Source organism: Hippoglossus stenolepis, chromosome 9 (genome assembly GCF_022539355.2).
Source record: "Hippoglossus stenolepis isolate QCI-W04-F060 chromosome 9, HSTE1.2, whole genome shotgun sequence".
Classification (NCBI taxonomy): Eukaryota; Metazoa; Chordata; class Actinopteri; order Pleuronectiformes; family Pleuronectidae; genus Hippoglossus; species Hippoglossus stenolepis.
In genome coordinates this window covers 14,134,841-14,160,729 of record NC_061491.1, presented here as the reverse complement: position 1 = coordinate 14,160,729, position 25,889 = coordinate 14,134,841, and the positions used below count along the sequence as shown (strand labels likewise).

At 42.8% G+C, this 25,889-nt stretch overlaps 2 protein-coding genes across 2 annotated transcripts; one reads left to right on the top strand and one right to left on the bottom strand.

The window, feature by feature from the left end:
- The first annotated feature begins 2,090 nt into the window (after nt 1-2,090).
- Nucleotides 2,091-13,533, top strand: LOC118115467 (versican core protein). Its single transcript, XM_047341255.1, has 9 exons — nt 2,091-2,810; nt 2,900-6,545; nt 6,649-6,762; nt 6,905-7,018; nt 8,387-8,545; nt 8,773-8,855; nt 11,000-11,144; nt 11,267-11,449; nt 11,565-13,533. Exons 1-9 carry the CDS (start codon nt 2,091-2,093, stop codon nt 11,720-11,722), a joined length of 5,322 nt encoding a protein of 1,773 aa, XP_047197211.1. The 3' UTR covers nt 11,723-13,533.
- A 2,230-nt stretch (nt 13,534-15,763) lies between these two features.
- Nucleotides 15,764-24,426, bottom strand: LOC118115468 (hyaluronan and proteoglycan link protein 1). The gene is made up of 4 exons (XM_035166626.2): nt 24,117-24,426; nt 19,063-19,404; nt 17,666-17,968; nt 15,764-17,513 (listed from the first exon to the last, which is right to left on the bottom strand). Exons 1-4 carry the CDS (start codon nt 24,205-24,207, stop codon nt 17,224-17,226), a joined length of 1,026 nt encoding a protein of 341 aa, XP_035022517.1. The 5' UTR covers nt 24,208-24,426; the 3' UTR covers nt 15,764-17,223.
- Nucleotides 24,427-25,889: the final 1,463 nt, after the last annotated feature.

Sequence of the window (25,889 nt, the reverse complement as noted above, 5' to 3'; positions counted from 1 at the left end):
CACCGAACCTGGTGCTGTGAAAACAACCATTAAAGCAACTGATGATAAATCTTCAAGTAGCGATGAATCTGAGGAAGGCTCTGCTGCGACTGAATGGACAACATCTAAAACACTAGTGACGTCAACTGTGTCCTCCCTGTTCAGCACTGAGAAAGCAACTGTTGCCTCTGATGTGGATGAGGAGATTTCAGGTGATGGAATTATAACAACAGTCAAGGCAGAACAAATCTCTCCAACTTCACCTGGAACTGAGACAGGAGAGGTTGCAGAGCTACCAGCAAGTAGTTCCTCATCCCTTTACAGCACAGTAAAACCATCAGTCACTTCTGTCTCAGATGTAACTCTGCACAGTACAATACAAATGGGCCAAATGCTATCCACAGCAACATTATCTCCTCCCCACCGCACTGATACATCAGTGCTCACAACAGAGGGGGCAGATATGGTGAGCTCTGGGGTAGAGATTGTAGATGCCACAACTGCGTCACCTGAGGCAATCACATCTGAGAGTGAAAAGATGGTCGGCACCCCAATATCCCCTATGATCAGCACTGAGAAACCAATCGATGGAGTAAGATCAACCCCAGCAAATGAAGAAAGCACAAGAGATCACATCACCTCTGTGCGTACAAAAGAATCAGTTTCTACATCCACAGTTTCTCCTTTACAGAGCACTTCAGAGCCTGATGTGATGATTCGGTTTGTCACCACCTTTGTCCCAGAACCAGATACAACAACACTCAAGGTGTCCTTTGAACAGGCAAGGTCTGAGGTTGCATTCATTCATCTTCCCCACACTGACACATCCTCTGGGAAAACTGAGTTGACCACAACCAGCCCATTATTACCCACTGAGCAGTCTAGCCATTGAATCTAGTGATGTAGCTCTCCAGACTGGAGTTACAGCCACATCACTGGAAGATAAGTCAGCTGAACCACCAAGCCAAGCACCTGTAACTAAAGAAGTTCCAACTGATGCTGAAGGGAGCTCAGATAAAGTCACCGAAGTCAAGGAAACATCTACTTATTCTGGTACAACTTCTCCGTCTACAGATGAAATATTACTTTCTATAGGGACAGAACCTTCTGGGGTTGAATCCATGACTCCAGAAACTGCAACTGACAAATCTGCAAAACCCGAAGAAGAAACATCAGAGAGTTCAACTGTTTCACTTTCAAAGCAAACAAAAGAGACACTATCCCAAACTACCTCTTCACTTTTCAGCACTGAGTCTCCATTAGTGACATCCATATCAGATGTTACCGATACAACGGATGATGCTATTACACAAACACCTACTGGAACTACAGCCTCTTCTCTCTACAGCACGGAAAAGCCCACTTCAACAGTTCAGAGCAGCTCAACTGATATGTTCTCTGAGACATCTTCGATATCATCTTCAGCTGTTTATAACACAGAGTCTCCTGATAGTACAAAGAGTACAGCCTCTTCCCTGTTTAGCACAGAGAAACCTACAACAACAACTTCTCTCTACAGCATTGAGAAGCTGAATATTACAACAGCATTTACAACCAGACCTGCCCAGTCAGCTGAAACGTCTCCCTCTACAACTGATGAATCAAAACAAACTCCAGATTTCCCTGTCACAGAAGAGGGGTCTTCTGGTGACCAAACCACTGAGGTGTTCACAGTGAAGCCATCGGGGATTGAGAGCATCACATTTGGAGAAGCAACAGGTGAAACTGAAACCTTTGTTTCAGTCACACCAACCTCTGATGAACAGGTTTCCTCACAGGAGGCCAAAATCACGCCGGATACCCCCTACATTTCTCAAGCAACAGAGCCTCCTGCATCAGGCACTGGGAAAGAAGTTACTGTAGCTGAGCACACAACACAGTCTTCCTATACAACTATGTCCCCTCACACAATTGGACTCTTAGTTAGTGATCATACCACAGTTGACTCCCCCACAGTAGGATCCAGCAGTGAACATGAGCAAGATGGACCCACGGCTGTGTCTACCCCAATTCCCTCTATTATATATCAGAACATTACAGACCAACAGGTGGTGATCATCACGCCCAGTAGCAGCCAACCCCAAACTGACTTAACTGAGCAAACACCTACGATGGTCTTGCATGTGTCTAAACCATCAACCAGCACAACCATCATATTCACAGAGGATATAACAAATGAAGATGAGCTGCTCTCTGTAGTGACAGACAGTATGAAGGAAGGCACCCCCACTCCTGAGCTCATCGCAAAAGATGACACTATCATTGATGGAGATACAATCTCCATAGCACCCTCCTCCTCAGTTTACCCAACCATCCAGACAGAGGAAGCTGGAGGTGTCACAGCAGTTACAATGACACAAACACTGGAGGCAACAGTAGAAACGGAGGGTTCAGGGACTGATGGTGCCACTTTCTTTACCTCTTCACCAGTTACACTAAATGCAACCTCAGCCACTGGTTTGTCATTAGATTCAACATATTTTGAATACTCACAGTCGACTTCAAAGCCAACATCTACGGAACATGTTTCTGCTATGGAGACATCGACTGAAGAGACACTCGCATCATCACTACAGGCCACCCCAGCTACCACTGTTTTCACAAGCTCTGAAGAAACATATGATTTAACGACACCAAAAACTGTTTTCCCCATTGAGACTCACACCAAACCAGTTACAGGGCTGTTGGAGGAAGATATATCAAGGGAGGACACCACTGGTAATGTCACCGATTCTATAACGGAGATTGCCACATCCTCATCTTTGCCCTTTCAAACCTTACCTGATTCAACAGACATCAGCGTCACTCCAGCGTCCAGTGAGGAGTATATGGTCAGCACAGATCAAAAACAACAAACCGTGCCCACATCACCCACAACAATAACAGCCACGAGTACCAATATGACTGTTGAATCTCTAAGTTCATCCATTTCAACACAAGCCACTGTATCTTCAGTAACTGTCACACCACACTCACCAGTGTCCACCGAACCTGGTGCTGTGAAACAACCATTAAAGCAACTGATGATAAATCTTCAAGTAGCGATGAATCTGAGGAAGGCTCTGCTGCGACTGAATGGACAACATCTAAAACACTAGTGACGTCAACTGTGTCCTCCCTGTTCAGCACTGAGAAAGCAACTGTTGCCTCTGATGTGGATGAGGAGATTTCAGGTGATGGAATTATAACAACAGTCAAGGCAGAACAAATCTCTCCAACTTCACCTGGAACTGAGACAGGAGAGGTTGCAGAGCTACCAGCAATTAGTTCCTCATCCCTTTACAGCACAGTAAAACCATCAGTCACTTCTGTCTCAGATGTAACTCTGCACAGTACAATACAAATGGGCCAAATGCTATCCACAGCAACATTATCTCCTCCCCACCGCACTGATACATCAGTGCTCACAACAGAGGGGGCAGATATGGTGAGCTCTGGGGTAGAGATTGTAGATGCCACAACTGCGTCACCTGAGGCAATCACATCTGAGAGTGAAAAGATGGTCGGCACCCCAATATCCCCTATGATCAGCACTGAGAAACCAATCGATGGAGTAAGATCAACCCCAGCAAATGAAGAAAGCACAAGAGATCACATCACCTCTGTGCGTACAAAAGAATCAGTTTCTACATCCACAGTTTCTCCTTTACAGAGCACTTCAGAGCCTGATGTGATGATTCGGTTTGTCACCACCTTTGTCCCAGAACCAGATACAACAACACTCAAGGTGTCCTTTGAACAGGCAAGGTCTGAGGTTGCATTCATTCATCTTCCCCACACTGACACATCCTCTGGGAAAACTGAGTTGACCACAACCAGCCCATTATTACCCACTGAGCAGTCTAGCCAGCGCTTCGAATCTAGTGATGTAGCTCTCCAGACTGGAGTTACAGCCACATCACTGGAAGATAAGTCAGCTGAACCACCAAGCCAAGCACCTGTAACTAAAGAAGTTCCAACTGATGCTGAAGGGAGCTCAGATAAAGTCACCGAAGTCAAGGAAACATCTACTTATTCTGGTACAACTTCTCCGTCTACAGATGAAATATTACTTTCTATAGGGACAGAACCTTCTGGGGTTGAATCCATGACTCCAGAAACTGCAACTGACAAATCTGCAAAACCCGAAGAAGAAACATCAGAGAGTTCAACTGTTTCACTTTCAAAGCAAACAAAAGAGACACTATCCCAAACTACCTCTTCACTTTTCAGCACTGAGTCTCCATTAGTGACATCCATATCAGATGTTACCGATACAACGGATGATGCTATTACACAAACACCTACTGGAACTACAGCCTCTTCTCTCTACAGCACGGAAAAGCCCACTTCAACAGTTCAGAGCAGCTCAACTGATATGTTCTCTGAGACATCTTCGATATCATCTTCAGCTGTTTATAACACAGAGTCTCCTGATAGTACAAAGAGTACAGCCTCTTCCCTGTTTAGCACAGAGAAACCTACAACAACAACTTCTCTCTACAGCATTGAGAAGCTGAATATTACAACAGCATTTACTACCAGACCTGCCCAGTCAGCTGAAACGTCTCCCTCTACAACTGATGAATCAAAACAAACTCCAGATTTCCCTGTCACAGAAGAGGGGTCTTCTGGTGACCAAACCACTGAGGTGTTCACAGTGAAGCCATCGGGGATTGAGAGCATCACATTTGGAGAAGCAACAGGTGAAACTGAAACCTTTGTTTCAGTCACACCAACCTCTGATGATCAGGTTTCCTCACAGGAGGCCAAAATCACGCCGGATACCAAAACGGTCTCTGAAGTCACATCATCAGCATCACCAAAAATGGTGACAGAAGACAGTGAACAGACTGCCTCTCCCCACCCAGTCATTAAGGAAACAACTGCTGACTCAAGTAATGAAAAGACGTCATCAGAGAGCTCGGAGAGTTCTGAATCAACAGAAACGAAAATTATCATTTCACCAGAAGATGGTACAGGTGACAAGATCCCCGGTAGCTTTGATTCTGACTCTGTCGCTCCAACTGTTTCATTCCCGTCTGCTACTATGAAGATAGATAGTACCACCAGTAATTTAACATCAGAGATTGAAAACACCCAAACTGATCATCCAGGATCATCTGCATATGAACAAACTTCAGGTCAGAAGTCAGCTGAGACCTTGATCACTTTGGCCAGCACTGTCGAATCAACAAAGACACCAACTTCTTTTGAGTCGGGATCAACAGGTCCTGAACATGAGGGGACACGAGATTCCGACCTAACAAGAACACCTCTACCCACTGATGTTACACATGTTGCTGAAATATCTACAAGCCCAGACACTGAAGTACTTGCTGCCACAATCTCCGCTGAACGCATCTCAATTGAACCTACTTCAAATGTCCTTTCAGCATCAACGCCATCACAGCCTGATGTTATGGTCCACTTTGCTACAACAGTTTCCCATGTGCAGCACCTAACACCAACTCCCCAGGAATCATTTGAACAAGTCAAGTCAGAGATCACACTGACGCACCGACCTAACGCTGATCTTTCCTCCCAGGATTTGTCACTGACCACCACTCACCCTATTTTTGAAAGTCGTGAAACAACTTCCTCAGTGGCTGAAGCTGAAAAAGGGACAGTTGAACCCACTCCTGAACAGGTCTCAATTGATGCAAAGACAAAGCCATCTCCAAAAACTGATGTCCAAGTAGCACCTATTCAAGATGATGTTTATCCAGCCCCAGATTATGACGCACAAGACCCCCACTTACTTGAATCTGTTCCCCAACAAAATAAAACTGCAACAACAGAAGAAGTAGCAACGTTCATTACTACACCACCGTCTGTTTCTCAACTACCTGAGAGTACACTTGTTGACTCAGTGAGCAGTACTGAAAGTAGCTCAAGAGAAAAGGCAACTCAATCACCTGTAGTAGCAGTAGATATCACTGTCTTGCCTTCTGCATCAGGACCTATCAGTGCAGCATCGTCCTCTAGTTTGGAGAGTTCAGACAGCAGCAGCAGCTCAGAAGAAAACATCACCACAGAGAGCACCATCACGATGGATGGTAGCCTTCTATCAGCCATAACTAAATCACCATCCGTCCTCAGCAATGAGACTGAAAATGTCTCTGACAAGCCTGAAAGTGTGTCTGAAGAGTTCATGACTACAAAGAAACCAAAGATTGACAGTATAGAGGAACAGTCTCTGTCCCCAAATAAAATCCAGACTGTATTCAAGGTAAATGCTACCACAGCACCAAAGGTGGATTCTGGGAATGTTAATAAGACCTCTGGGAAAGAGGAAGTTGTTGAGGGAGATGTCTCTTCTACTCCTGAAATGTCCACAAGGACCCATTCAGAGCTCACACCAGTGTCATCAGCTCAGCCACAAAGCCAGTCAGCGTCGGTTCAATCTGCAGCTACCTCTCCATCATCTTTCCATGATGAGGATGAGAAACTGGACAGTGACTCAACTGCACTTCCATCACATATTGAGGTTGAACAACCTCTAACAGGCGAAGAATCAACCCCCGAGCCAGATGCAAGACTCGATTTGGGACACACTGTTGTTGGCGAGACTGTTGAGATCCCAGGTATGTTTTTTTCAAATGGCTTTCATTCAAATACAACCCAATGCATCAGCTCGAAATTTATTTCTTAATAACTTTTATTTTGCTTCTTTAAATCTCTTAACAGGAATTCACTCATGTACAAATGACATTTGTCTGAATGGAGGATCTTGCCACAACATTGGCAGCCTCTATACGTGTAGCTGTCCTCCTGGGTACAGTGGTGATCGCTGTGAGACAGGTAGGACATTATGCACCAAGAATTCTTCTCACTGCATTCAAATTTCACCCTAGAAGCACGAAAATATTGTTTTCACTGTCTTAGGGACACAGAGTTGTTTTTGCCCATGTCTGATTTTTCATTGCATGTGTTTCTTATCCAGATATCGATGAGTGCCAGTCGAATCCTTGCCGCAACGGAGGCACATGTATAGATTGTCTGGCTTCCTTTTCGTGTGTGTGCCTCCCAAGCTACACCGGGCTGCATTGTGAAGAGGGTATGTTTGTGATTAATGTGTTGGATTCTTATAAATGATTTGAGTGTTCTTTTTTTAGAATAATAAGAGCTTTTCATTTCATTAGTGTTATAAAAGGTTCTAACCATTCATCTACATTAGGTATATAGAGCTTAAAGTAGTTTTATACAAGATAAAAGAACACAGTGTAATCATTGTAATCACCCGATTCCCTGGAAAATAAGATAGAAAGGATATATATATGACATATACAATTCAGTTCTGCTATTTACAGCCGAGTATTGGCTTAGGTTTTTCCTAAGAAACACCAATCATCTGTCACAACTACCAATTTTGACTGTCTCTATTTAGTTTTTCCTAGAGGTCTGTAATGTCTGATATACTTGAATTTCCCCAAGCAATCTTGACATTTCCTTCCACTATAAGATAAACAGATTAGAAATCACGTGAGTTCCTGAGTATTTACTGACTACTCTACTGTACACAAGCCATTAACAGTATATAGTGGAAGAATTTATTTGGAAGTATAATTTAACTTTAGTTTTGGAGTTGCACCCTACTTTCATCCCAAGTGTGTTGAGCTCAGGGCATCATCTGCCTTGGCTGATTTCTCAGTGTCTACACCCTAAATCTTGTCAGGATCCCTCATCAGTGACTCACACCCGTTCTGTGTACTCAGACCCAGCTGCCTTCTTAGAAACTTTGGCAAGGGAAAGGGAGAAAAAACTAACTTGAAGAGGAACAACTCAGAGACAGATTCGGCCTCTGTTTCTGAGAGGCCTACAAAGTGTTAGTTTTCTGATCAAGGATTAAAGAGGGGAGGGAGGGACAAACAGAGAGTAAACCGAGTTATTAAAGTTTGGACCCACAGCCACCATCAAATGGGTGAAAATGACAGTTAAGTGTGGATGAGAAAAGCCTTTAGGGTTGGACTTAAATACGACCTGTTTACAACTCCATGGCTCAGGCTGCATGAATTTGAATCTTAATTTACTAATCAGATTTTGCATGTATGAGCATAATCTGAGAAGGATTGTCTACGGAAGCATAATAATCTTACCTTTAGGTTTTAATTGGCACTTGGTAGGTTTCCTTCTTGTTTTGCTTCCACTGTATTATAGTGCTGGTGTCAGAGACTGTAGAAACTAATCAGTCAGTCAATCTTTCATCCTGATCAGAGACAGTAGTCCGACTTAACAGCAGAGCTGAGGGGTCGATATGATCGGGTGTTAAAAGTACTGGAGAGGCAGTAAATGAGATGATGAGGTTATAAATTAAATTGCTGAGGTAAATAGATGCAATAATGAAAGAAACAGCTAAAAGCTTATCGTCCTTTAAATATGTTAATGAATTTCATGTCTCATTCTCTCTCGCTTTCTCGTCCATCAGATACAGAAATCTGTGAATATGGCTGGCACAAGTTTCAGGGCCACTGCTACAAGTACTTCCCCCAGAGGAGAAACTGGGACACAGCAGAGAGAGAGTGCCGCATGCAGGGGGCTCATCTCACCAGCATCATTTCCCACGAGGAGCAACAGTTTGTCAACCGTAAGTCAAAGATCACAGTGACTATTTTACAAAAAACCCATATGACAAGATTGAAATAATAATAGTTCTTTATTAAAGTCACATCAAATACTCGTTGGTGGATACGCAGTGAACTGTTAATGCGGGGGAATGATTAAGACGTTGGAAATCTCCTGTTTCCTCCTAAAAAGGACATATGGCAACAGGGAACCGTAATCTGCTGTGTCTCACTTTACTCTGTCTGGCAGGTCTTGGACAGGACTACCAGTGGATCGGCTTGAATGATAAGATGTTTGACAGCGACTTCCGCTGGACTGACGGCCGGCCCATGGTAAGATAGGTTGCTTTCTCACATATTTTTGTCTCAACAAACATGGCACAGAGACAGAGTAAATATTTGGAATGATGCTGATGACAGATACAGGCATCTTAGGAGAGTCGTTCTTTTCAAGGCCTGTGTTGGCTTTCTCACGACGCACTCTCGTCTCCTCTCATACACACTGGTGGGTGACTGCTGTGCCAATAAACGTGATATAGAACATGATGTAAGGCGCAGCTGAATCCTTTTAGTCACTCTGAGTCCAGCACAAGTAGAGAAGCAGCTGCAGAAGATGACAATCTAATGTAGAAGAGTATGCCCGGGAGAAAAAACTGTTCCCAAATGTCATATTTATACAACAACACACAAGGGTGTGATTGGTATAGTTGTTGTAGCTGCTGAGGACCTCCTCATAAGACAGGAAAGTAGCTAATTACTATGTGCATCCGTGTTGTACAGACTGATGTCCTCACTTCAAAGATAATCCTTCCAGGACCAGAGATACGGGAAGCATAGAGACAGCCTCGGGGTTAATAGATAAGCTCAGACCGCCTATGGAGATCCTTGCTCAGCTGAGAGATTGAGGGGTGATGGGGGTGTGAGCTATGCTGTGTAGATGGGGAGTTTGGCAGGCGTAGACAGGTATGGACCCCCTTTGACCCCACACACATCAGGAGGCCCAGCCAGCAGGCTGCCACCCGGGTGAAGGGCCATCAGGCAGGAAGACACAGATGGACAGCACCTGTGCTCCGCTTCAGAAAGAGAAACAAACTGCGTGGAAGCATCCCAGGGGGTCCGGGTGGGGGATCACCACCAGTGGATTGTAGTATAATAAATAAGACTACATTGTGTGTGATGTTGATAGCATACGAATTCATTCTGAGGTTTAGTTTCATAATCACACCATAATAATTGGTTCTTCACAACAATAGAGGCCGGAAACACCCAAGTTGAAGTGTCTTTGGATGTGTGTGTTTCCGTGGGTGATGAAAGTTTGATTGATTATTTTGATGCCTGCTGTGCAGCTGATGGGTCACCTATTTGTTAACTTGAAGTGAGCAGTGCAGGAAGTCAGTGTGTGTGTGTTTGTTGAGCATAATGACAGGGTAGCAGAGCCCCGGGCCATGATTGGAGGAGTTGGGGGGGGGGTCACAGCTTTGAAGAAACTGTTTGAACCTAGAATGCGCTGAAAGACTACAGGTAGCATCAATTCCAGCAATACAGCTGTGTGTATACTGTACACGTGTGTTAAATGTGCATCTGTGTGTCTGGAATTTTTTGCCTGCAGAATTCCTCGTGTAATTCTACGTATGTAGAGTGTTTGATGAAATGACGTAATACTTATGTATCTCTATTATCACAAAGACATTTATTATCTAAAATGCATGTAACGTGGATACAACTCATGCCAAGTATATAAAGTCACATCAGTGCGTGAACTGAATTATGTTTCAGAAACCTGAAAAGATCCTGACTGATATATATAATATATACAATATAAAAATGGTTTTATAGCCCATTTTCTCTGTCTTTTGTTAATAATACAGACCCTGCATGGGTCCCTTAGAAATACAATGATGTCATAGTTGCTGAGTTTATGTTGGCTCCTGCAAAGATACAGTTCCTCCCTCTTGTGGCCATTGAGTAAAATCACACTGATGGAAAACCCCTGCAAGAGCAGCCCAGGATCTCACATCATCACATCAGTAGACTGAGAATAATACATGTACTAAATACTTTTGCACTTTATAAGGCCAAAATGTATATGTATGTTGGGAGTAGAGTTGTTGGATTTTATGATGGCTTTAATAAAATAAAATAAAAGATCCTTTAAATCAGTGGTTCTCAAATGGGGGTCCTTGGCCAGAGGGTCCATTTAAAGTAGTTTCCAGAATTATCCATTAAAATCATCATGATATATGGATCATCTGTGTTGACATGGTAAAAATATTTTGAATACATGCTTAATATTTTCCTAAGATATTTCTCTTGTGTTGCTCTTTCACAGAACTAAGTCAAAGTGTAGAAAATACAGACTATGTCAAATTATTCCAGGGGAAATACACGAGGGGATCTTGTAGACAAAAATTGTGAACCTCTAAAGATCACAGAACTCATCAGAATGTTTAACTCCTTGCACTCTGCTCTTATTCCAGCAATATGAAAACTGGAGGCCTAACCAACCCGACAGCTTCTTCTCCTCGGGCGAGGACTGCGTAGTGATGATCTGGCACGAGGACGGCCAGTGGAACGACGTTCCTTGCAACTACCACCTCACCTACACCTGCAAGAAGGGCACAGGTAACAACATCTCTTTCATTCCTGAATGGACACGTTCTATAAATGACTTTACCAATCAGAGAGGAGACTCCTTTCACTGTAAAATCCCGCACTTTAATGTTGTTGTCACTTGTGTTTCTCAGTGGTCTGTAATCAGCCCCCTCTGGTGGAGAATGCACGAACCTTTGGCAAAAAGCGTGAGAGGTATGAGATCAACTCTCTGGTGAGGTACCAGTGCACGACAGGCTTCATTCAGAGGCACGTCCCAACTATCCGTTGTCGCGGGGATGGACGATGGGATAACCCTAAAATCACCTGCAATAACCGTAAGTACAACAAGTATTGCTCTCGATAGATACAGATTGTCCTGGGTGTCTCGTACTGTGCAGGACTTTACCAACATTACCATTGCTTGAGAGCTATTGTTTTTTTCCCTAACAGCATCCAGCTACCAGAGGTCCTTTCACAGAAGACATCATCACAGCAATCTCTACAGCATCAACAACTTCAGAAGAAGGCCGGATGAGGCCCTCGGCTTTCACACTCAGCTCTACCGGGAAAGGAGGGAGAGGACTGAACATAAGCTGAAGAGACAGTGATCGCCATGCAACATGGCGCAGCCTCCTGGAGACGAGAACACACGGCTGACGCGTGTGTAAAAGGAGGAAAAGGATTCTCTAAAGGAAAAGAGAAGAAAGACAAAACTCATAAAAAAAAAAACAAGAGGGAAATCGGCAGTTTTGTTGCATTTTACACTGACGATGGAATCTAATGAAGTGCCTTTTTTAAAGAGATGTTGACCGACGACTTTTCTTATCAAGGGGGCGCTGTTTCACAACAATGCCAATGTGGATAAAAAACACTTTCAGCTGGCTACTGGAAAAGCAAAAAAGTATTCTCATCATTCTTTTTTAAACTGTGGATGTTTTTTTCCCCTTGACATAGTTTATCAAATAATACATTCATGAATGTTGTCTAATACCTTTGTACACCAAATGTGCTATTTAAAATCACCATAAGTGTTCCTTATTCCTACAAAAAAAAAACGCTTTTGTGAAATTATAGCGCTTATGTTATGTAAAGGACTCGATTATGTTGTCGTGCTGCCCTCAACCAAATGAGGAATCAGCATCGAGGACCCTCCACGCCGAGGACCCTTAGTGGAGTTTTGTATCACATAAATAGAATAATAAGCCTTTATAAAGAGTCTGTCTTCAGTCTTCAAATCCAGAGGCACACATCATGTTCTGAAACATGGTTCTATAGCTTTGCTATTGGTAGTTCTTCAGATTCCAGGTTAATAATACACCGAGATCTGGGGGAAATTTCACCAAAGTGCTCAGTTAACTGCTGGAGATCTTCTTTGTGGCGGCAGCTTTTCAAAATACCAAGTAACCACCTTTCATTAGCAGCCTTCACAGTGTGTCTTGGATGTCTTGTCAAGATAAATGTTTATTGATAGATTTTTATACAGAGAATTTTATATTTCTTTTTGATTCCTCGCAATTAAGAACCTATCGACAAAGCCTTTATCCACCGATGGAAATCAATGTCCATCATCAGTTTCAAATGGAAAGAAGGGAAGTGTGGTTCAAGTAACCTGTATTTTCTGCTCGTGTATGTCCAGTGCATCACCTACGATAAGTTGCTACTGCATGTTTACTGTTCCTAATCACTCATCTGTTGCTGCTGTGCTGTAGCTCAGAGTTTTCCTGGTCATTTTGTTTCATTCTGCACACTTCATTTGTTTCTGTTTTTGTGGTCGACTGACAATCAGCCATTGAGAGAATGTATTTTGTGAAACACTCAAAAAGACTTGAACGTAACGGCTGTTTAGGCACAGATACATGTAATTTATATTTTCAAGCTGCTCACGACCTCCTGACTTGGTTTGTACTGACGAGTGAAACACGATGCTGTCATCCCGCCAGCAGTGCTCTTCATATGTTTTTCATTGTATGTTCAACAGGAGACCAGCCACAGTCACAGACGTGTCTACATGAGATGCATTGAAGAAGTGTCCTAACAATACGATTGATTTATACTTTTTTATTTTTTACATCTTTAATGCCAACAGTGGACCAAAGAATACGGAGGGCCCCATCGGCTGCAATAATGTTATTTTGTAACATTAACACAATATTTGTCTGTGTTGATGGTTGTGTGTGTCGACAGCCGATTTTTTTTAATAGAGAAAAGTTGTTTTGTCTGTCTGTGAATGTCTCTGTGTGTGTTCCAGCTTTAATGTGCACATAATATCATATTTATAACAGTTTTTTATTTTGTATTTTACAATGTGAATGTCTGGGATGCTTGTGAATTTTTTTTTTTTAAACGAAAATCAAACTGTTTTTTTTCCTGCTTTAAATCACCAGAGAAACCAAATAAATATATGGATATTATAAATAAAAAAGAACATTTCATTTGGACTTTTTTTGTAAAGACATGCTGGGAAAGGTATTGGGAACGCTGCGTGGTTTTGTGCATGTCCGCCCTCTGTTTGTGTAGGTTTTCTCCAGATGTTGAGGTTTCCTCTTAGTTTCCAAAGACACACATGTTTGGTGCAGTGGAGGGTCTAAATAGTCTGTAGCTCGTCCTTCTGCTTTGTGTTGCTGGGATGGAGTGGCAAGATGTTAACAGGATTCCTTTGCTGCATGTCCCAAAAGGTAATGAGCCAATGACAGGTTTGGTTCTTCTTACAGAAAGGTAAATTGTGCAAAGAGTAAAGAGAGGTTTCGCCAGCAGGTTGCGCTATCAGACTAAACCACAAACCTGAGTTTTTGTCTGTTCAGCGCCATTGAATAGAGTAAAGTTATTTCAGTTCTGTCCTCACAGCGCTCGCACATCTCATACAAACACTCAACATGAAGTGAAGTAAACTGATTGATCTGAATCTCACCCTTGAGAATCAATGTCTCAATGCAATGTATTGCCGCGTCTTGCATAGACATAATATATTTGTGAAAAACCTTTCAGACGTGCTCGACAAACCACATCCAGGAGGAGCAGAGAGGACGCAGCAGGGTGAATTACAGCAAATAGACCTGGATTAAGGAAAAGTGACACTTGTGCTGAAATGGCCGATGCTGCAGAACTGTAGATCTGCATGGAATCCAACTTCTTGACTTCCAAACACTTCTTACATGTGCATAGGGAGCAGATTAGTTACGTTGTAAGAAACAGAAGCTTTTTGAGTATGTTATCCTTCACTATTCCCAGATCAGCCTCTCACGCAGCAATGCCTTGATGTCCACAGTGGCACTGCCTGAAAGCACGAAGCACCACGACCCAGGTCCTAACATCAAGTCGGTTGATTTGTGATGGTTTGTGTTGCTGAGGTTTTCACTGCGACTGGCCACTCTGTCATTAGAGAGGACTTAACTTGTGATTAAAGGCCGACCTTGGAGTAAAACCTACAATCTGGCCTCATGAAATGCAGATGTCTCATGGGTGATCAGCGGAAAACCCACAGACCCCCTCAGCCCATGCTGGTCCCTGTGGTATTTAACAAGCTCTCGAGGTTTGTTTTGGAAAGGAAAGGCACCACAGCTCCTTGCGATTTCTTAAGCCTGACAGGCCCCTCAGACTGTTCAGTCAAATCCAGAGTGTCCATCATCCACCCATTACGCTGTGCTTTTCCTGACACACATAAATGCATCTGGTTACCTGTGAGCGACAGGCAATTTGGATGAGGCGTCCTCAGATTTGCTGAAAGTCAGCACGACATCTGAATCCACTAAAGGAAACAGGGCATTTGTGCTCCAGTAATAGCAGGTAATGGTTAATCAATGTAACTTTTTGCTCCTAACAAAGAAATGTAACAATGTTTTTTGCAACTGTAGTTAAGTTTTCTTTTTGAAGAAAAAAAAGTCTGAGATCTGAAGAATGAAGTTATAATTTTACAAGAATAAGGTCATCATTTTTGGCTGTGTCATTTTACAGGGGGAATATCAGAAGCTCAGCCTTTTCGTCTCAGTTAAAATAAGGAATGTGTTTCATCGTGATAACTTTCAGAAATAGCATTATATTCTAATCTTTTGACACATCAGCACAACTTGTATCTTGTCATATTATGACTTTCTTCTCAATTTTGACTTTCTTCTAGTAATATTACAACTTTATTCTCATAATATTAGGAGTTTGTTCCCAAAATCTCATTATTTTTAATCAACAGGGCCCTAAAAAAATAGATTTATTGACATTTTCTATTTTCGTAAAGTCTCTCTTTTTCTCTTGTTTCTGATTTCTGCAGTTTCCATGTAGGAGAAAAATCCAACACACATTTCCATTGGTCTGGCATTTCTCTGCTGTATCAACCAAATTCTGACCCCATTCCCATGCACTCCCTCTTAAAGACTGTGTTCCTTTGTCTAACTTAGTGGTGGGCTGGTAGCCTGGCACTGAGTTTAAAAAATGCCAAAGAACAAATAAAAGTGAGGAGAGTCTAATCTCAAGTCCTCTTGGCGACGTGGACTCACGCCAGATACATGGCCTCACTAATTTGGCAACATAAACAATGCTGCTTTTAGAGACTCAGCTTAAACCTCAGTATCAGCCCATAATGAGCTCATAACACACGCTGGTTTGGTTTCAGTGGAAATAAAAATGTTCATTGGAGAAAAAAAGAGCAATTTCAAACATTTTATTTTGAGTTATATTTTTTATTTGAAACTGTTTTGTTGAAAAAGGTACATTGCGATAAGGTACAAGAATACCTTAACGTTTTTTTTTTCTCATGCGCAAGTATGACAGACATTTTGAAGTACAATACATCGCCATAATACCACATGTAACCTGCAGTAAGTACCATATGTTAGAAACAGTAAGAAGACAATGTAGCAAAAAGCTAAACACAAAATATCAAAATATTGTTTTTTTGTATAACTGACAGGCTATCTAAAAGGTGTGCCATCTTCTGATGGTGGCTCACCATTATCAGAAACACACCCACAGGACATTATTAGAGACCATTTCAATTGAGTTTTTGCTGGTTTTGACTTTATTCTGAAACATATTCAGATCCAGGCATCACAACATGTTTGACTATTAATTCATCCATATTAGACGATCTTCAGTATTAATAATGTCTTTAAAAGAACAGATTACCAGGGGAAATTTACAGCTCAAAGGCTCAGAATCAAATTGTGAAACAGTCTCAGCAATAAGTAAGGATGTCAGCCCATACATTATTGATGGCTACCTGCACCTATCATATCAGATTTCTTGTCGAACAAATAGGTAATTGCTTCAACTGACAGAAAGTCCGAGGTATATTCTGGTCAAGATTGTATTCAGGGCAAATAGGGAAGATCTGTTCTTGTTCTGTTTTCACTATCTTACTGAAATGCCTTTTGTTGTAAATTGTCTACAAACTCCACTCCACAAACAAATCTGTAAGTGTGAGGCAGACATTGATGTTACGACAGAAAAAAGTTTTGTTAGAAACAACACACTCTATAAGGTTACATTAGTAAAAATGTAAATTGTAATTGTGTGTTGATCAAATGGGAGCAGTTAATTCATGGAGAATAGGTCACAGCCCAGGACATTTACATTCATTTTTTGATAAACAGTCAATTTGATCGTGAAAATAGAGGAAATCTGCAATTACTTACTGCAATATAACATGTTGATACCCACAGCTCAGTAGTGGCAGCCACATGTGTTCATCAATTTAAGATCTTTCACTGATGTGATGGTTAATAAAATGAAATAACTCATGGTTTTGTTCTTTAGACATGTTCATACATCACGTATCTAATCATTCTGTGCAGGACAAACCGAACTTAGGTGATTGTTTCAAGATCATTAAGTTCTTGTCTCTGTCACATCAATCGTACATGAACTCTGTTGCTCTTTACCGGAATGTCTGTAAAATTAATGAATCCAGAGTTACAGTTAAAAAAAAAAGGAATGGCTTTAAAATATTGGATCAATAGTATTTTTTTTTTAGGAATTAAAAAATGTTATCACAGCTTCAGAAAGGTATTGAGTTCATGCTAGTTAAAATCCAAAGCTTATCTGCTTTATTGTTGATTTTAATTGTTGTGGTTGTTGCTGCTCTTTGGTGGTTATGGCTTCCCTACTCCTGTCTACCCCCTCACTGCTCGGCCTTGAAGCAGTAGACCCCGTGAGACTTCTGGCTCTTGTCTGGGAACCCAAGGAGCCGCACCGCAGCCTCGTCGGGGCTGCAGTTCTTGCGTGGCCTGGAGATGGGGTAGCGGACGCTTCCGTCGGCCAGCCAGCCAGCATCGCAGCGGTCGTAGCCCTCGAGCTTCCATGCGGCGTAAATGTGTCCGACCTTGGCGATCTCTGCGCCGTCATCCACACACGCCTGCACGGCCTCATCGAAGGTCAGCCTGTCGGGCTGCACCAGCCAATAGAAACGCCCTGGTGACAGAGACACAAATCAAGAGGCTGAAGATCTCACTCTATTCTTGATGGATAATTTGAATATTTTCAATTTTTGTTGTATGCATATATTTTGCAAAGTCAACGTGTTTCTTGGTGGAAGCACCGAACCTAAACAAATAAATCCTCACCCTTGATTGCAGAAGTGTAGCAGAATACGTCGTAATAGTTGACTGTTTTGTTGCGGCGGCCATAGGTTCTAATGCCGGGACCATTGTTGACGCCACCACAAAGCTCTCTGGGAGTGTTGATGGGGTACTGCACTGTGCCATCGCTCAGCCAGCCAGCATTGCACCAGTCCAGACCTCCCTTCCAGGCCTCATGCATCTGCTCAGGGGAGGCGACCTCGGCATCCTGGTCCAGGCAGGCCTGCGTGGCCACGTTGAAGTTCATGTTGTAGCGGCCCAGATTGGGGTGGTACGGGAACACAACACCTTGAGGAGGAGATCAAATGAATACGATAAGAATAGGTTATATCTTTCTTATACATCTTTATATCTGGTGCAAAGTCTAATAAAATGGCAATGTTCAACACAGCAGGTTGTCACAGAATTGTTAGCCTGCTTCTTAGCATTGCCTCAGTGCACTTAAATCTTTGGTTTAGCCACTTCAGTATCACTTGAGTGTGTGTGGTCTTGCAGGCCACTGCAGTTTCTCTAGGGAAGCTGGCTTAGCTCACATGAGATGTGTTTAGTTTTATGTTGGTGATTCAGGGCTTACATGTGTTAGTCTTTCAGGTCCAGCTGCTTAAAAATGAGCCCAGATTTAAAAAAGATCATTCTATCAAACCTGTTTAAGTTAAAGATAAAGGCTAATGGTAAAATCATAATTCTAAAGTGAATCTATACAGTGAAACCTGATTCTAGTGAAACACGATGCTGCAGCTGTCTTTATGCCAAGTTCTACCTTCATAAATTATCAAATTGTTTTTAACCAAACATTTATTTTATCGAAGAAGCAGAAGTTTCTGTTCGAGTTCCTTTTATCTACATGCCTCCACCCACAATGATCCCTCACACATGTGAAACACTATCAACAGAATGTGGGTGGGAGCTGCCTCTTGGGTCTGAGGAGCTATGACATACTGTAAATATTTAATCTGTCACCGTGCAAGATCTTTCTTTTGTTGAAATATACTTTGTGTTCCACAGGAAACGATATTAATGAAATCTGATGAGTAAGTCAGATGCACGAGGATATGAACCAAAAGATGCTAAATGTGTTTCTGTTTACTGATGTTGAACAGTATTCATATGTAATCATGACAGAACCATTACAGAGGTTTTATATAAATCAGCACAAGCTGTCTGGACTTTTCTTTTTCCTCAAGAAGAGATGTGGATGTTCTCAATGGCTAGAAATAAAAACATTGAATCATGCATTTTTAACAGAAAGGACACATTTAAAATGACTGAATAAACATCACTGTCTTCCCAATTGGAATTAAAACCTACACCGATTATATGAGAGGAGATGAGGCCTGTGCCTGAGCTAGATGTCAAGCTAGACGTAGAAAAACTGGATTTACCTTCAATGAGACCAATTAGCACCTCCAAGCTGACCTCCTGCTGGATGTCTACCATCCCGTTGATGACCTCACAGCGGTACTTTCCAGTGTCTTCCATGGACATATCGTTTATAGTTAGGGAGGCATCATTCTCCTCGATCTCCTCCAAAAAGACGCGGCCCTCAAAGCTCCCATAGGACTTCTTGTGGAATCCCATCGAGAGCAGCACGTCCTCATTCAGTGCCTCGTCCTCTGCCACCTTCGTCCATTTGACTCGCATGCCGACGTTACCGAAGGAAGGGCCATTGGAAAAGAGCCTGCAGGGAAGGGTGACGTTGGCTCCCAGTTCAGCGTACACCTTGACTGGAAAGAGGAAGACATAACATAACTTCACCTGCAGTTTGGTCGTGATTGCACCTTCGTGTCTCTTGAACTTGAACTGAAAATGATCACATAATTATCTCTGACGATTGGATCCAGATATTTTTTTGCTTTGATTTTTGAGCTTGGCATGACACAGATGTGAGCTCTTATTGGTCTTTCTTTTCTTCATAATTGTTCACAGCATGTTTTAGCATGTGTATACTGTATTTATTATCCGAATGTACACATGCACACACATGTGCTTACGGCCAAAGTGTTCTCTAACACTCAAGTATCAAAGCGTCTAAGGGTATCCTGTTTGGTTTATTAGATACAGTGTTGGACCCGAGCCACACTTCTGCCCCTGGAGCCAGTTATCCTCTTCAGTCTCCTTCCTGCCCTTGACAGCACTGGCACTTAGAAACATTTGGTTCCCATGCATTAACCCCCAAGGTGCGTATCATTCATTTGTAAACTGCATCACCAGTAAATCAAACTGGTTTTAGTTTAGTGGCTGATTAGTGGTATTGATACACAGAATCCTCATTTCTTTTCTTTTGCTTGTTTCCTCTGTATCCTCCATTTCTCCCCTCCCCGTCCAAACTAGGCCAACCTTTATCTGAAAAGGGAAGGCCATCTGTGTCTCACCGCGGGTTCCCACGTCCACGTTTAGACCTCCCAGGGCTTGCTTAGTTAAGAAGACCCCTACCAGCCAGGGGTGGCCTGTGCCAGGCAATAACAAGCACCAGATGGAGGAATATACAGGACCCCTGACCCCCACCACCACAGAGCCACCCTTGAACAATCAACCTTTTCAAGGGGAGTGAAGCTCTGCACCTAATATTGTATATCACACAAAATGGTGATTACATAACCAGGTCTATCGACTTCTACAGCTTTGGCTTTCCATAGCTGCAAATGGTTTGCAGACATAACATATTAATCTTTTGCAACTGAGCTGTTTTTGGCTGGATCCATGTCCAATGCTTAAACACTGTCGATTACATGTCTGTTGCTATGTCTACGATTCGAAAGAAAAAAAAAGAGAGAATCCTGAGCGGCTCAGTTTCTGATTTATTTTTCTCCCAGCTACTCAGTATGTATGATCTGTGTCTAGATCTATCTGTCTCTGTTGAGGCGCCTCACTTAAAGCAGAGCCATGACTGGAATACTGCGCTACTAGCTCCTCACAGGGAAATGTTTCCCACATGGGCAATGTGGGAAATAATAGGAGCCACTGGCTTGGCGCCTTTTGTTCTGATCAACCCATAGGCTGCACACACACACACACACACACACACACACACACACACACACACACACACACACACACACACACACACACACACACACACACACACACACACACAGGCTGCATATGCCAGAGACTACTCCTGTTACACAGTGGCCACACCCAGTAGCCTCACTGGCCTCTCGACTGGTCAGCTATAGATCGTCTTGCCGCTGCTAATCACTAATGTCATCGGAAAGCAGCACAGGTTTTAAAAGATGTCTGGGCAAGATTCCTCTCTGACCGTTCTGTCAGTGAGCAATGACTCACCGCTGGGCTGTGCCTCGTAAATTCTCTCCACGGGTAGCAGTTTGCATTAAGTATGATTAAAACCTGAAGGATCCAGAATGACTAAACTGCTACTAATCAAAAGCTCTGGCAAAGGTGAAGGCGACGTCAGCCCCAGCAACACCACATGTGACGCCAACCGACGTCTATTTTCCACAAATTCTAACCTTGCTTAGGAGAATATAGTCGAAAAAATAAAAGGGTTCATTGTACCGTTTTATAGAAACATTGTTCTGTCAAGAAACAAATACCGATGTGGTTTAAAACCCTGAAATGTAAGACAGTAGGAGGGGCGTGCCGACCTAATGCTGAGAAAAAGAGCTCGGAATTAATTAGTGTGGTCTAGCCAACCTCATTACTAATAGATCACTAAATGAAAGCTTAATAAAGAACTCATATATTCTGAAGCAACCTTTAAGATAATGATGCCTGAGAGACAATAGCAGACAGAGAGACGGTGGTAGTGAAATAATTACATGCTCTTTCCAGCTCCTGCAGTTTCCAGCAGATACCCGTCCCACAGGAGGATGTAGCCCCAACCATTTTAGGGCACACTACTCCCATAAAAGCAACAGCCTGGTGTGTGTACTTAGCCTGTCAGGAAGAGAGAGAAAGCCCTTCCATTCTCTGTCGCACCTCAAACAACATCCTATTTATTTAAGACTCTCTGAGGTCAGAGGTGGGGCAGCAATTGTCACGTTTAACATTAAAATGGGTCGTGAATGGGCTCTATCTGAGATCTGGGCGAGGAGTGCAGCTGGGAATGAAAACACAGTATTAGGTAAATGAACACATGTGCATGACAATAAAAACACTCCACAGCTGCAGCCAAGACCTACTGCCATTTTATGACACAACACAATTCTCTCTCACTCTATAAAAGGTTGCATTAGCATGTGATTGGAAACATCTGCTTCACTGTAACATGCAGCAAACTGCAAATTACATATCAGTGACCTACATATTTAATTCCCTAACATAATTTGTGCTTTAATTAAATGACAAAAAAGCTTTATTTGCTCAGATTTCTCAACCATCGCTGGAGAAAATTATAATTTTTAATTGCTTGGCATGAGTTTTAAGTAAAAAGTATTTTCTCCGACTAACTTAATTAAGTTAAATTCTATCATTCTTAGTATTTATAAGTCAAAATTAGATTTTTTATAATTCTGAAAAGTAAATGATCATAATTAAAGATAATAATTTGGCAAGAAAGTAGTAAATTTCCCTCAAAACCTTGGATATTGTGTTAAAAAAATCATAAAAAATGTAAAAATATTATGCAGTAAGTTGCCTTCTAATTTTGAGTTTTCTTAACTTATTAATGTTTTGCTGTGCATGAGAGGCTGTAGATTATTTGCAGTAAATGCACAGTGCCGTCCCTGCACGTGTATTTTAGTGCATGCACGAGGTGCCACGCCTTCTGAGAGAGCTGCCAGACATGTGTTGCTTTACATCCTGCAGCTCCGTCGTCTGCTGCTGGCCCGCTTGCCTCAATGTGGAGAAGGTATTAACAAGCACAGCTGGGACAAGCGCAGCCGGCCAACTCCTGCACACTAATTCCAATAAAACTTTTTCTCTCGTGCAGAACAAACACAAAGAGTGGGTGTGTGCTGCTCACATGATCACACATCTGCAGCCCCTGAGCACAAGTGTACAGTAGAGTCCTTTTATTTCCCTCAATTTTACATAACACACATGCAGTGGGACTAAATGGCTCTGTCAATGTCTCAGGCCTGGACCTGATCACATTTTCTACTCGGCCCCCGGCCTCAGGCCCCTTTTCCCACCCAGCCCCTAGCAACAGGGCCAAGCCTCAGTAACCAACAACCACAGTGAGCATTAGACTTAACAGGCTATTACCTCCCGGGGGAAGACCGAGTAATTTGGATGTTGTTCAGCATGGGGCTCTATACGTTTGGCTGTGGGTCGTTAATCTTAACTTTCGCGCCTGTCACGCTGCCCACTACTGTGGCCAGTTTCCAAAAAGCTCCCAGTGGCAGAGTGAGTCAGGAGGTATGGGGAGCGGTAACAGCCAGCCAGCAGACAGGCAATCCACCCGCTCACACAGCCAATAAATGCTTCACTCAATGCAACAGCGACAGACTTGGCTTTGGCTGAGTCGACGCTTTCACATGATGTAGACGGTGAGGTCATGTACAGTATAAACATACGTGCACTTTACATACACACCGGTGACATCACTGGCAAATGGGAGTAATTTCACTGTTTGTTCAAGCATCATCTCGTCCCAGAGAGAAACTGTTCTCCCCACTGACGAGCCATTTCCTCTCGTCTTGGAGGAGAGGAATCTGAGACCTCCCTAACTTGACATCTACTGAGTCAGCTGCTGAAAACACATTAAATATCATTCAGTAGATGCAACATGAAGGCTTCCAGCTACCCCTCTTTTATTTCTCGCACAGCAGTGGATCTATTCTAGTATTTCATAACTCGCAGTTGCAGCAGCCGGCTCAGTGTCTCATCCTGTATGGCCTGCATGAATTTGAATTATGACGGCCCCATGATGGAGTGCAGGTGCTCTATGATAAGCCTTATATCTAGGGTTTCATGTTCTGTTTGCAAAAGGAAGAAAAACCAGACAGAAAATGGATAAAATGACAGAAAACGTATTGACTTTGAGAAATTCCTGACTATTTTAAGGATTTACATCTGCACTACAAGCACTACTCGCCTAGTTTCAGCCACTGAGGCACCTGTGACCCCTTTTAGGAGTCGAACCAGCAGGAGGAGTGGTGTGGTCCAGAGAGCCTCAGTGAATGACAGTGTGATTTATTCAGCAGCCGGGGCCGCGCTGTGATGGTCTGCATGCAGCAAGTCAATGAGCCAACGGTGGGTCACACTGTGGCTGTGTGTGTTGCCCCAGAGACGACTCTGTTACCTACTGCTTCAATGAGCCTGTTGTTACACAACCCTGTGCTGTGGTGGCACTTTTATCAGAAGCCCTAACACCGCTCATCCTCTTTATTTTGACATGCACAAACTCACTTATTCACACATACAAAAATACACAGAGATGCATTTTACAAAATATACCACAGAGCACATACATTTTGAAATATACTTTTGCAAGTGATATACATAGTATTTTTTTACAGAAATTCAAACTTACCTGTTAGTTGGAAGGGAGGGATGGTCACCTGACTGTACGCACTGCCAGCCAGGGTCAAGGCGATTATTGTGATGCAAAGCAGACTCATCATTTTCTCTTTTTTCCCTCTTCACTAAAATATAAATATTAAACTTACAAAGTAAAAAACTGTACTGAGTTATCTAAAATGTCAAATTTGATTGAAAAAATAAAGAGCCCAAGTGATATTTCTTGTCTTTTAATTGTTTTTCATCTAGCTGTCCCTCCTTCCGTCTGTCTTTGTGCAGCAGCCGCCTGTGGTGCTACTGGAAAATTTGGGCTCCTCAGAGGTCCTGACAAGTGCCTTTTATTGAAGCCCTGCATGGCTGAGACCACTCCCCCTCCCCTCAGCCCATCACCATGCTCCCATCTCTATACTGGGCTCCCGTTTGCCACATTATTTGGGAAAGACGCCCTCCTCTCCTTTGGGGAAGAACGAAGGATACGAGCAGAGACAAAGCCCCAGACAGTTAACGTGCAGATACTTATCCTGAGTTAATGGTTCCAGTGAGAAATGCTATACAGGGAAAAATAACAAGATTTAGGTCACATCCCTGAAATTAATCAGCTATACATTTATTCTCAGTAGAGTTGAGTGAGTGCATCACAGCCAGTGTTTCATCACTTGTTTCCACTCTAGTAACGTTTACTCATTCTGGTTTTATGCTCCACTTCATTTTTTTGTTTTGAAAATATCTTTATTAGGCTTCAAATAAACAAATCAGTTTTAATGCTTGTAAGTTAAATGTTGTAATTGTGGTTAACTCTGAACTCTGTAATGGGCCTGAACTCTTCCCTTTTCTACACACACACACACACACACACACACACACACACACACACACACACACACACACACACACACACACACACACACACACACACACACACACACACACACACACACACACACACACGTTATATAAGTGACATGTACTTACTTGGCTTGCATGTACATTTGATGCAAGAGCATTAAATGTAAATGGCTCATAAAAATGATGTATACTGACGCTCTCCTTGCAAATCATGCTTTGGCTCATCTTCCTTCACTTTCTTTATTGTTCTCCTCCACATTCTCCTACTCCCTCTCTTTCTTTTCCCCCCATGTCATTTATTCTATACATGCATTCAAAGCTACATTTCCTCTGTCTCTCTTCCTGTTTGGAAGTGTTTAAATTTGTGTTATAAACACCTTTAACTAAGTAGGTAAGGGATCAAGTCGGCTAAAACCGGGCCTCAGCACAGTTAAACAATTACAACACTTAAACCCAACACTCAGTAAAGTGTGTGAGTGTGTATCTCTCAGTCTCCTCTGATGCTAAAGCAGAGCAGAGACAGCAGAGTGTAACTCTTGAGAGGAGAGACAAGGAATCGAGACCAGCCTTGAGCAGAGGGGCCCTGTGTGGTCTCCCCTAAACGTTTTCTCAGCCGTCTGGAGTGTCTTTGAGAAACGGCGAGGCTGGGAGTGAAGCAGCAGGCTGCAGATGCTGCCCTGGACCACTCTGTCACTGGAGTTATTACAGCTGGGACAACCAAAACGCTCCTCTTCCTCTCTCTCTCCTCTGCCCCGTCTGTCAATCGTTCAAACCCCACAGAGACGACAACAGAGAACATGGTGGGCCTCAGTTGTATATTCTAAAGTCTCAGCTTGCCCTGGGCACATCCTCTCTGCCTCTGCCATGGACCCTCCAATCCTCTGAAGTTCTGAGGGACTGTTACATAAGATGAAAAAAAAGGCCCCGGGAACAGGGTGAA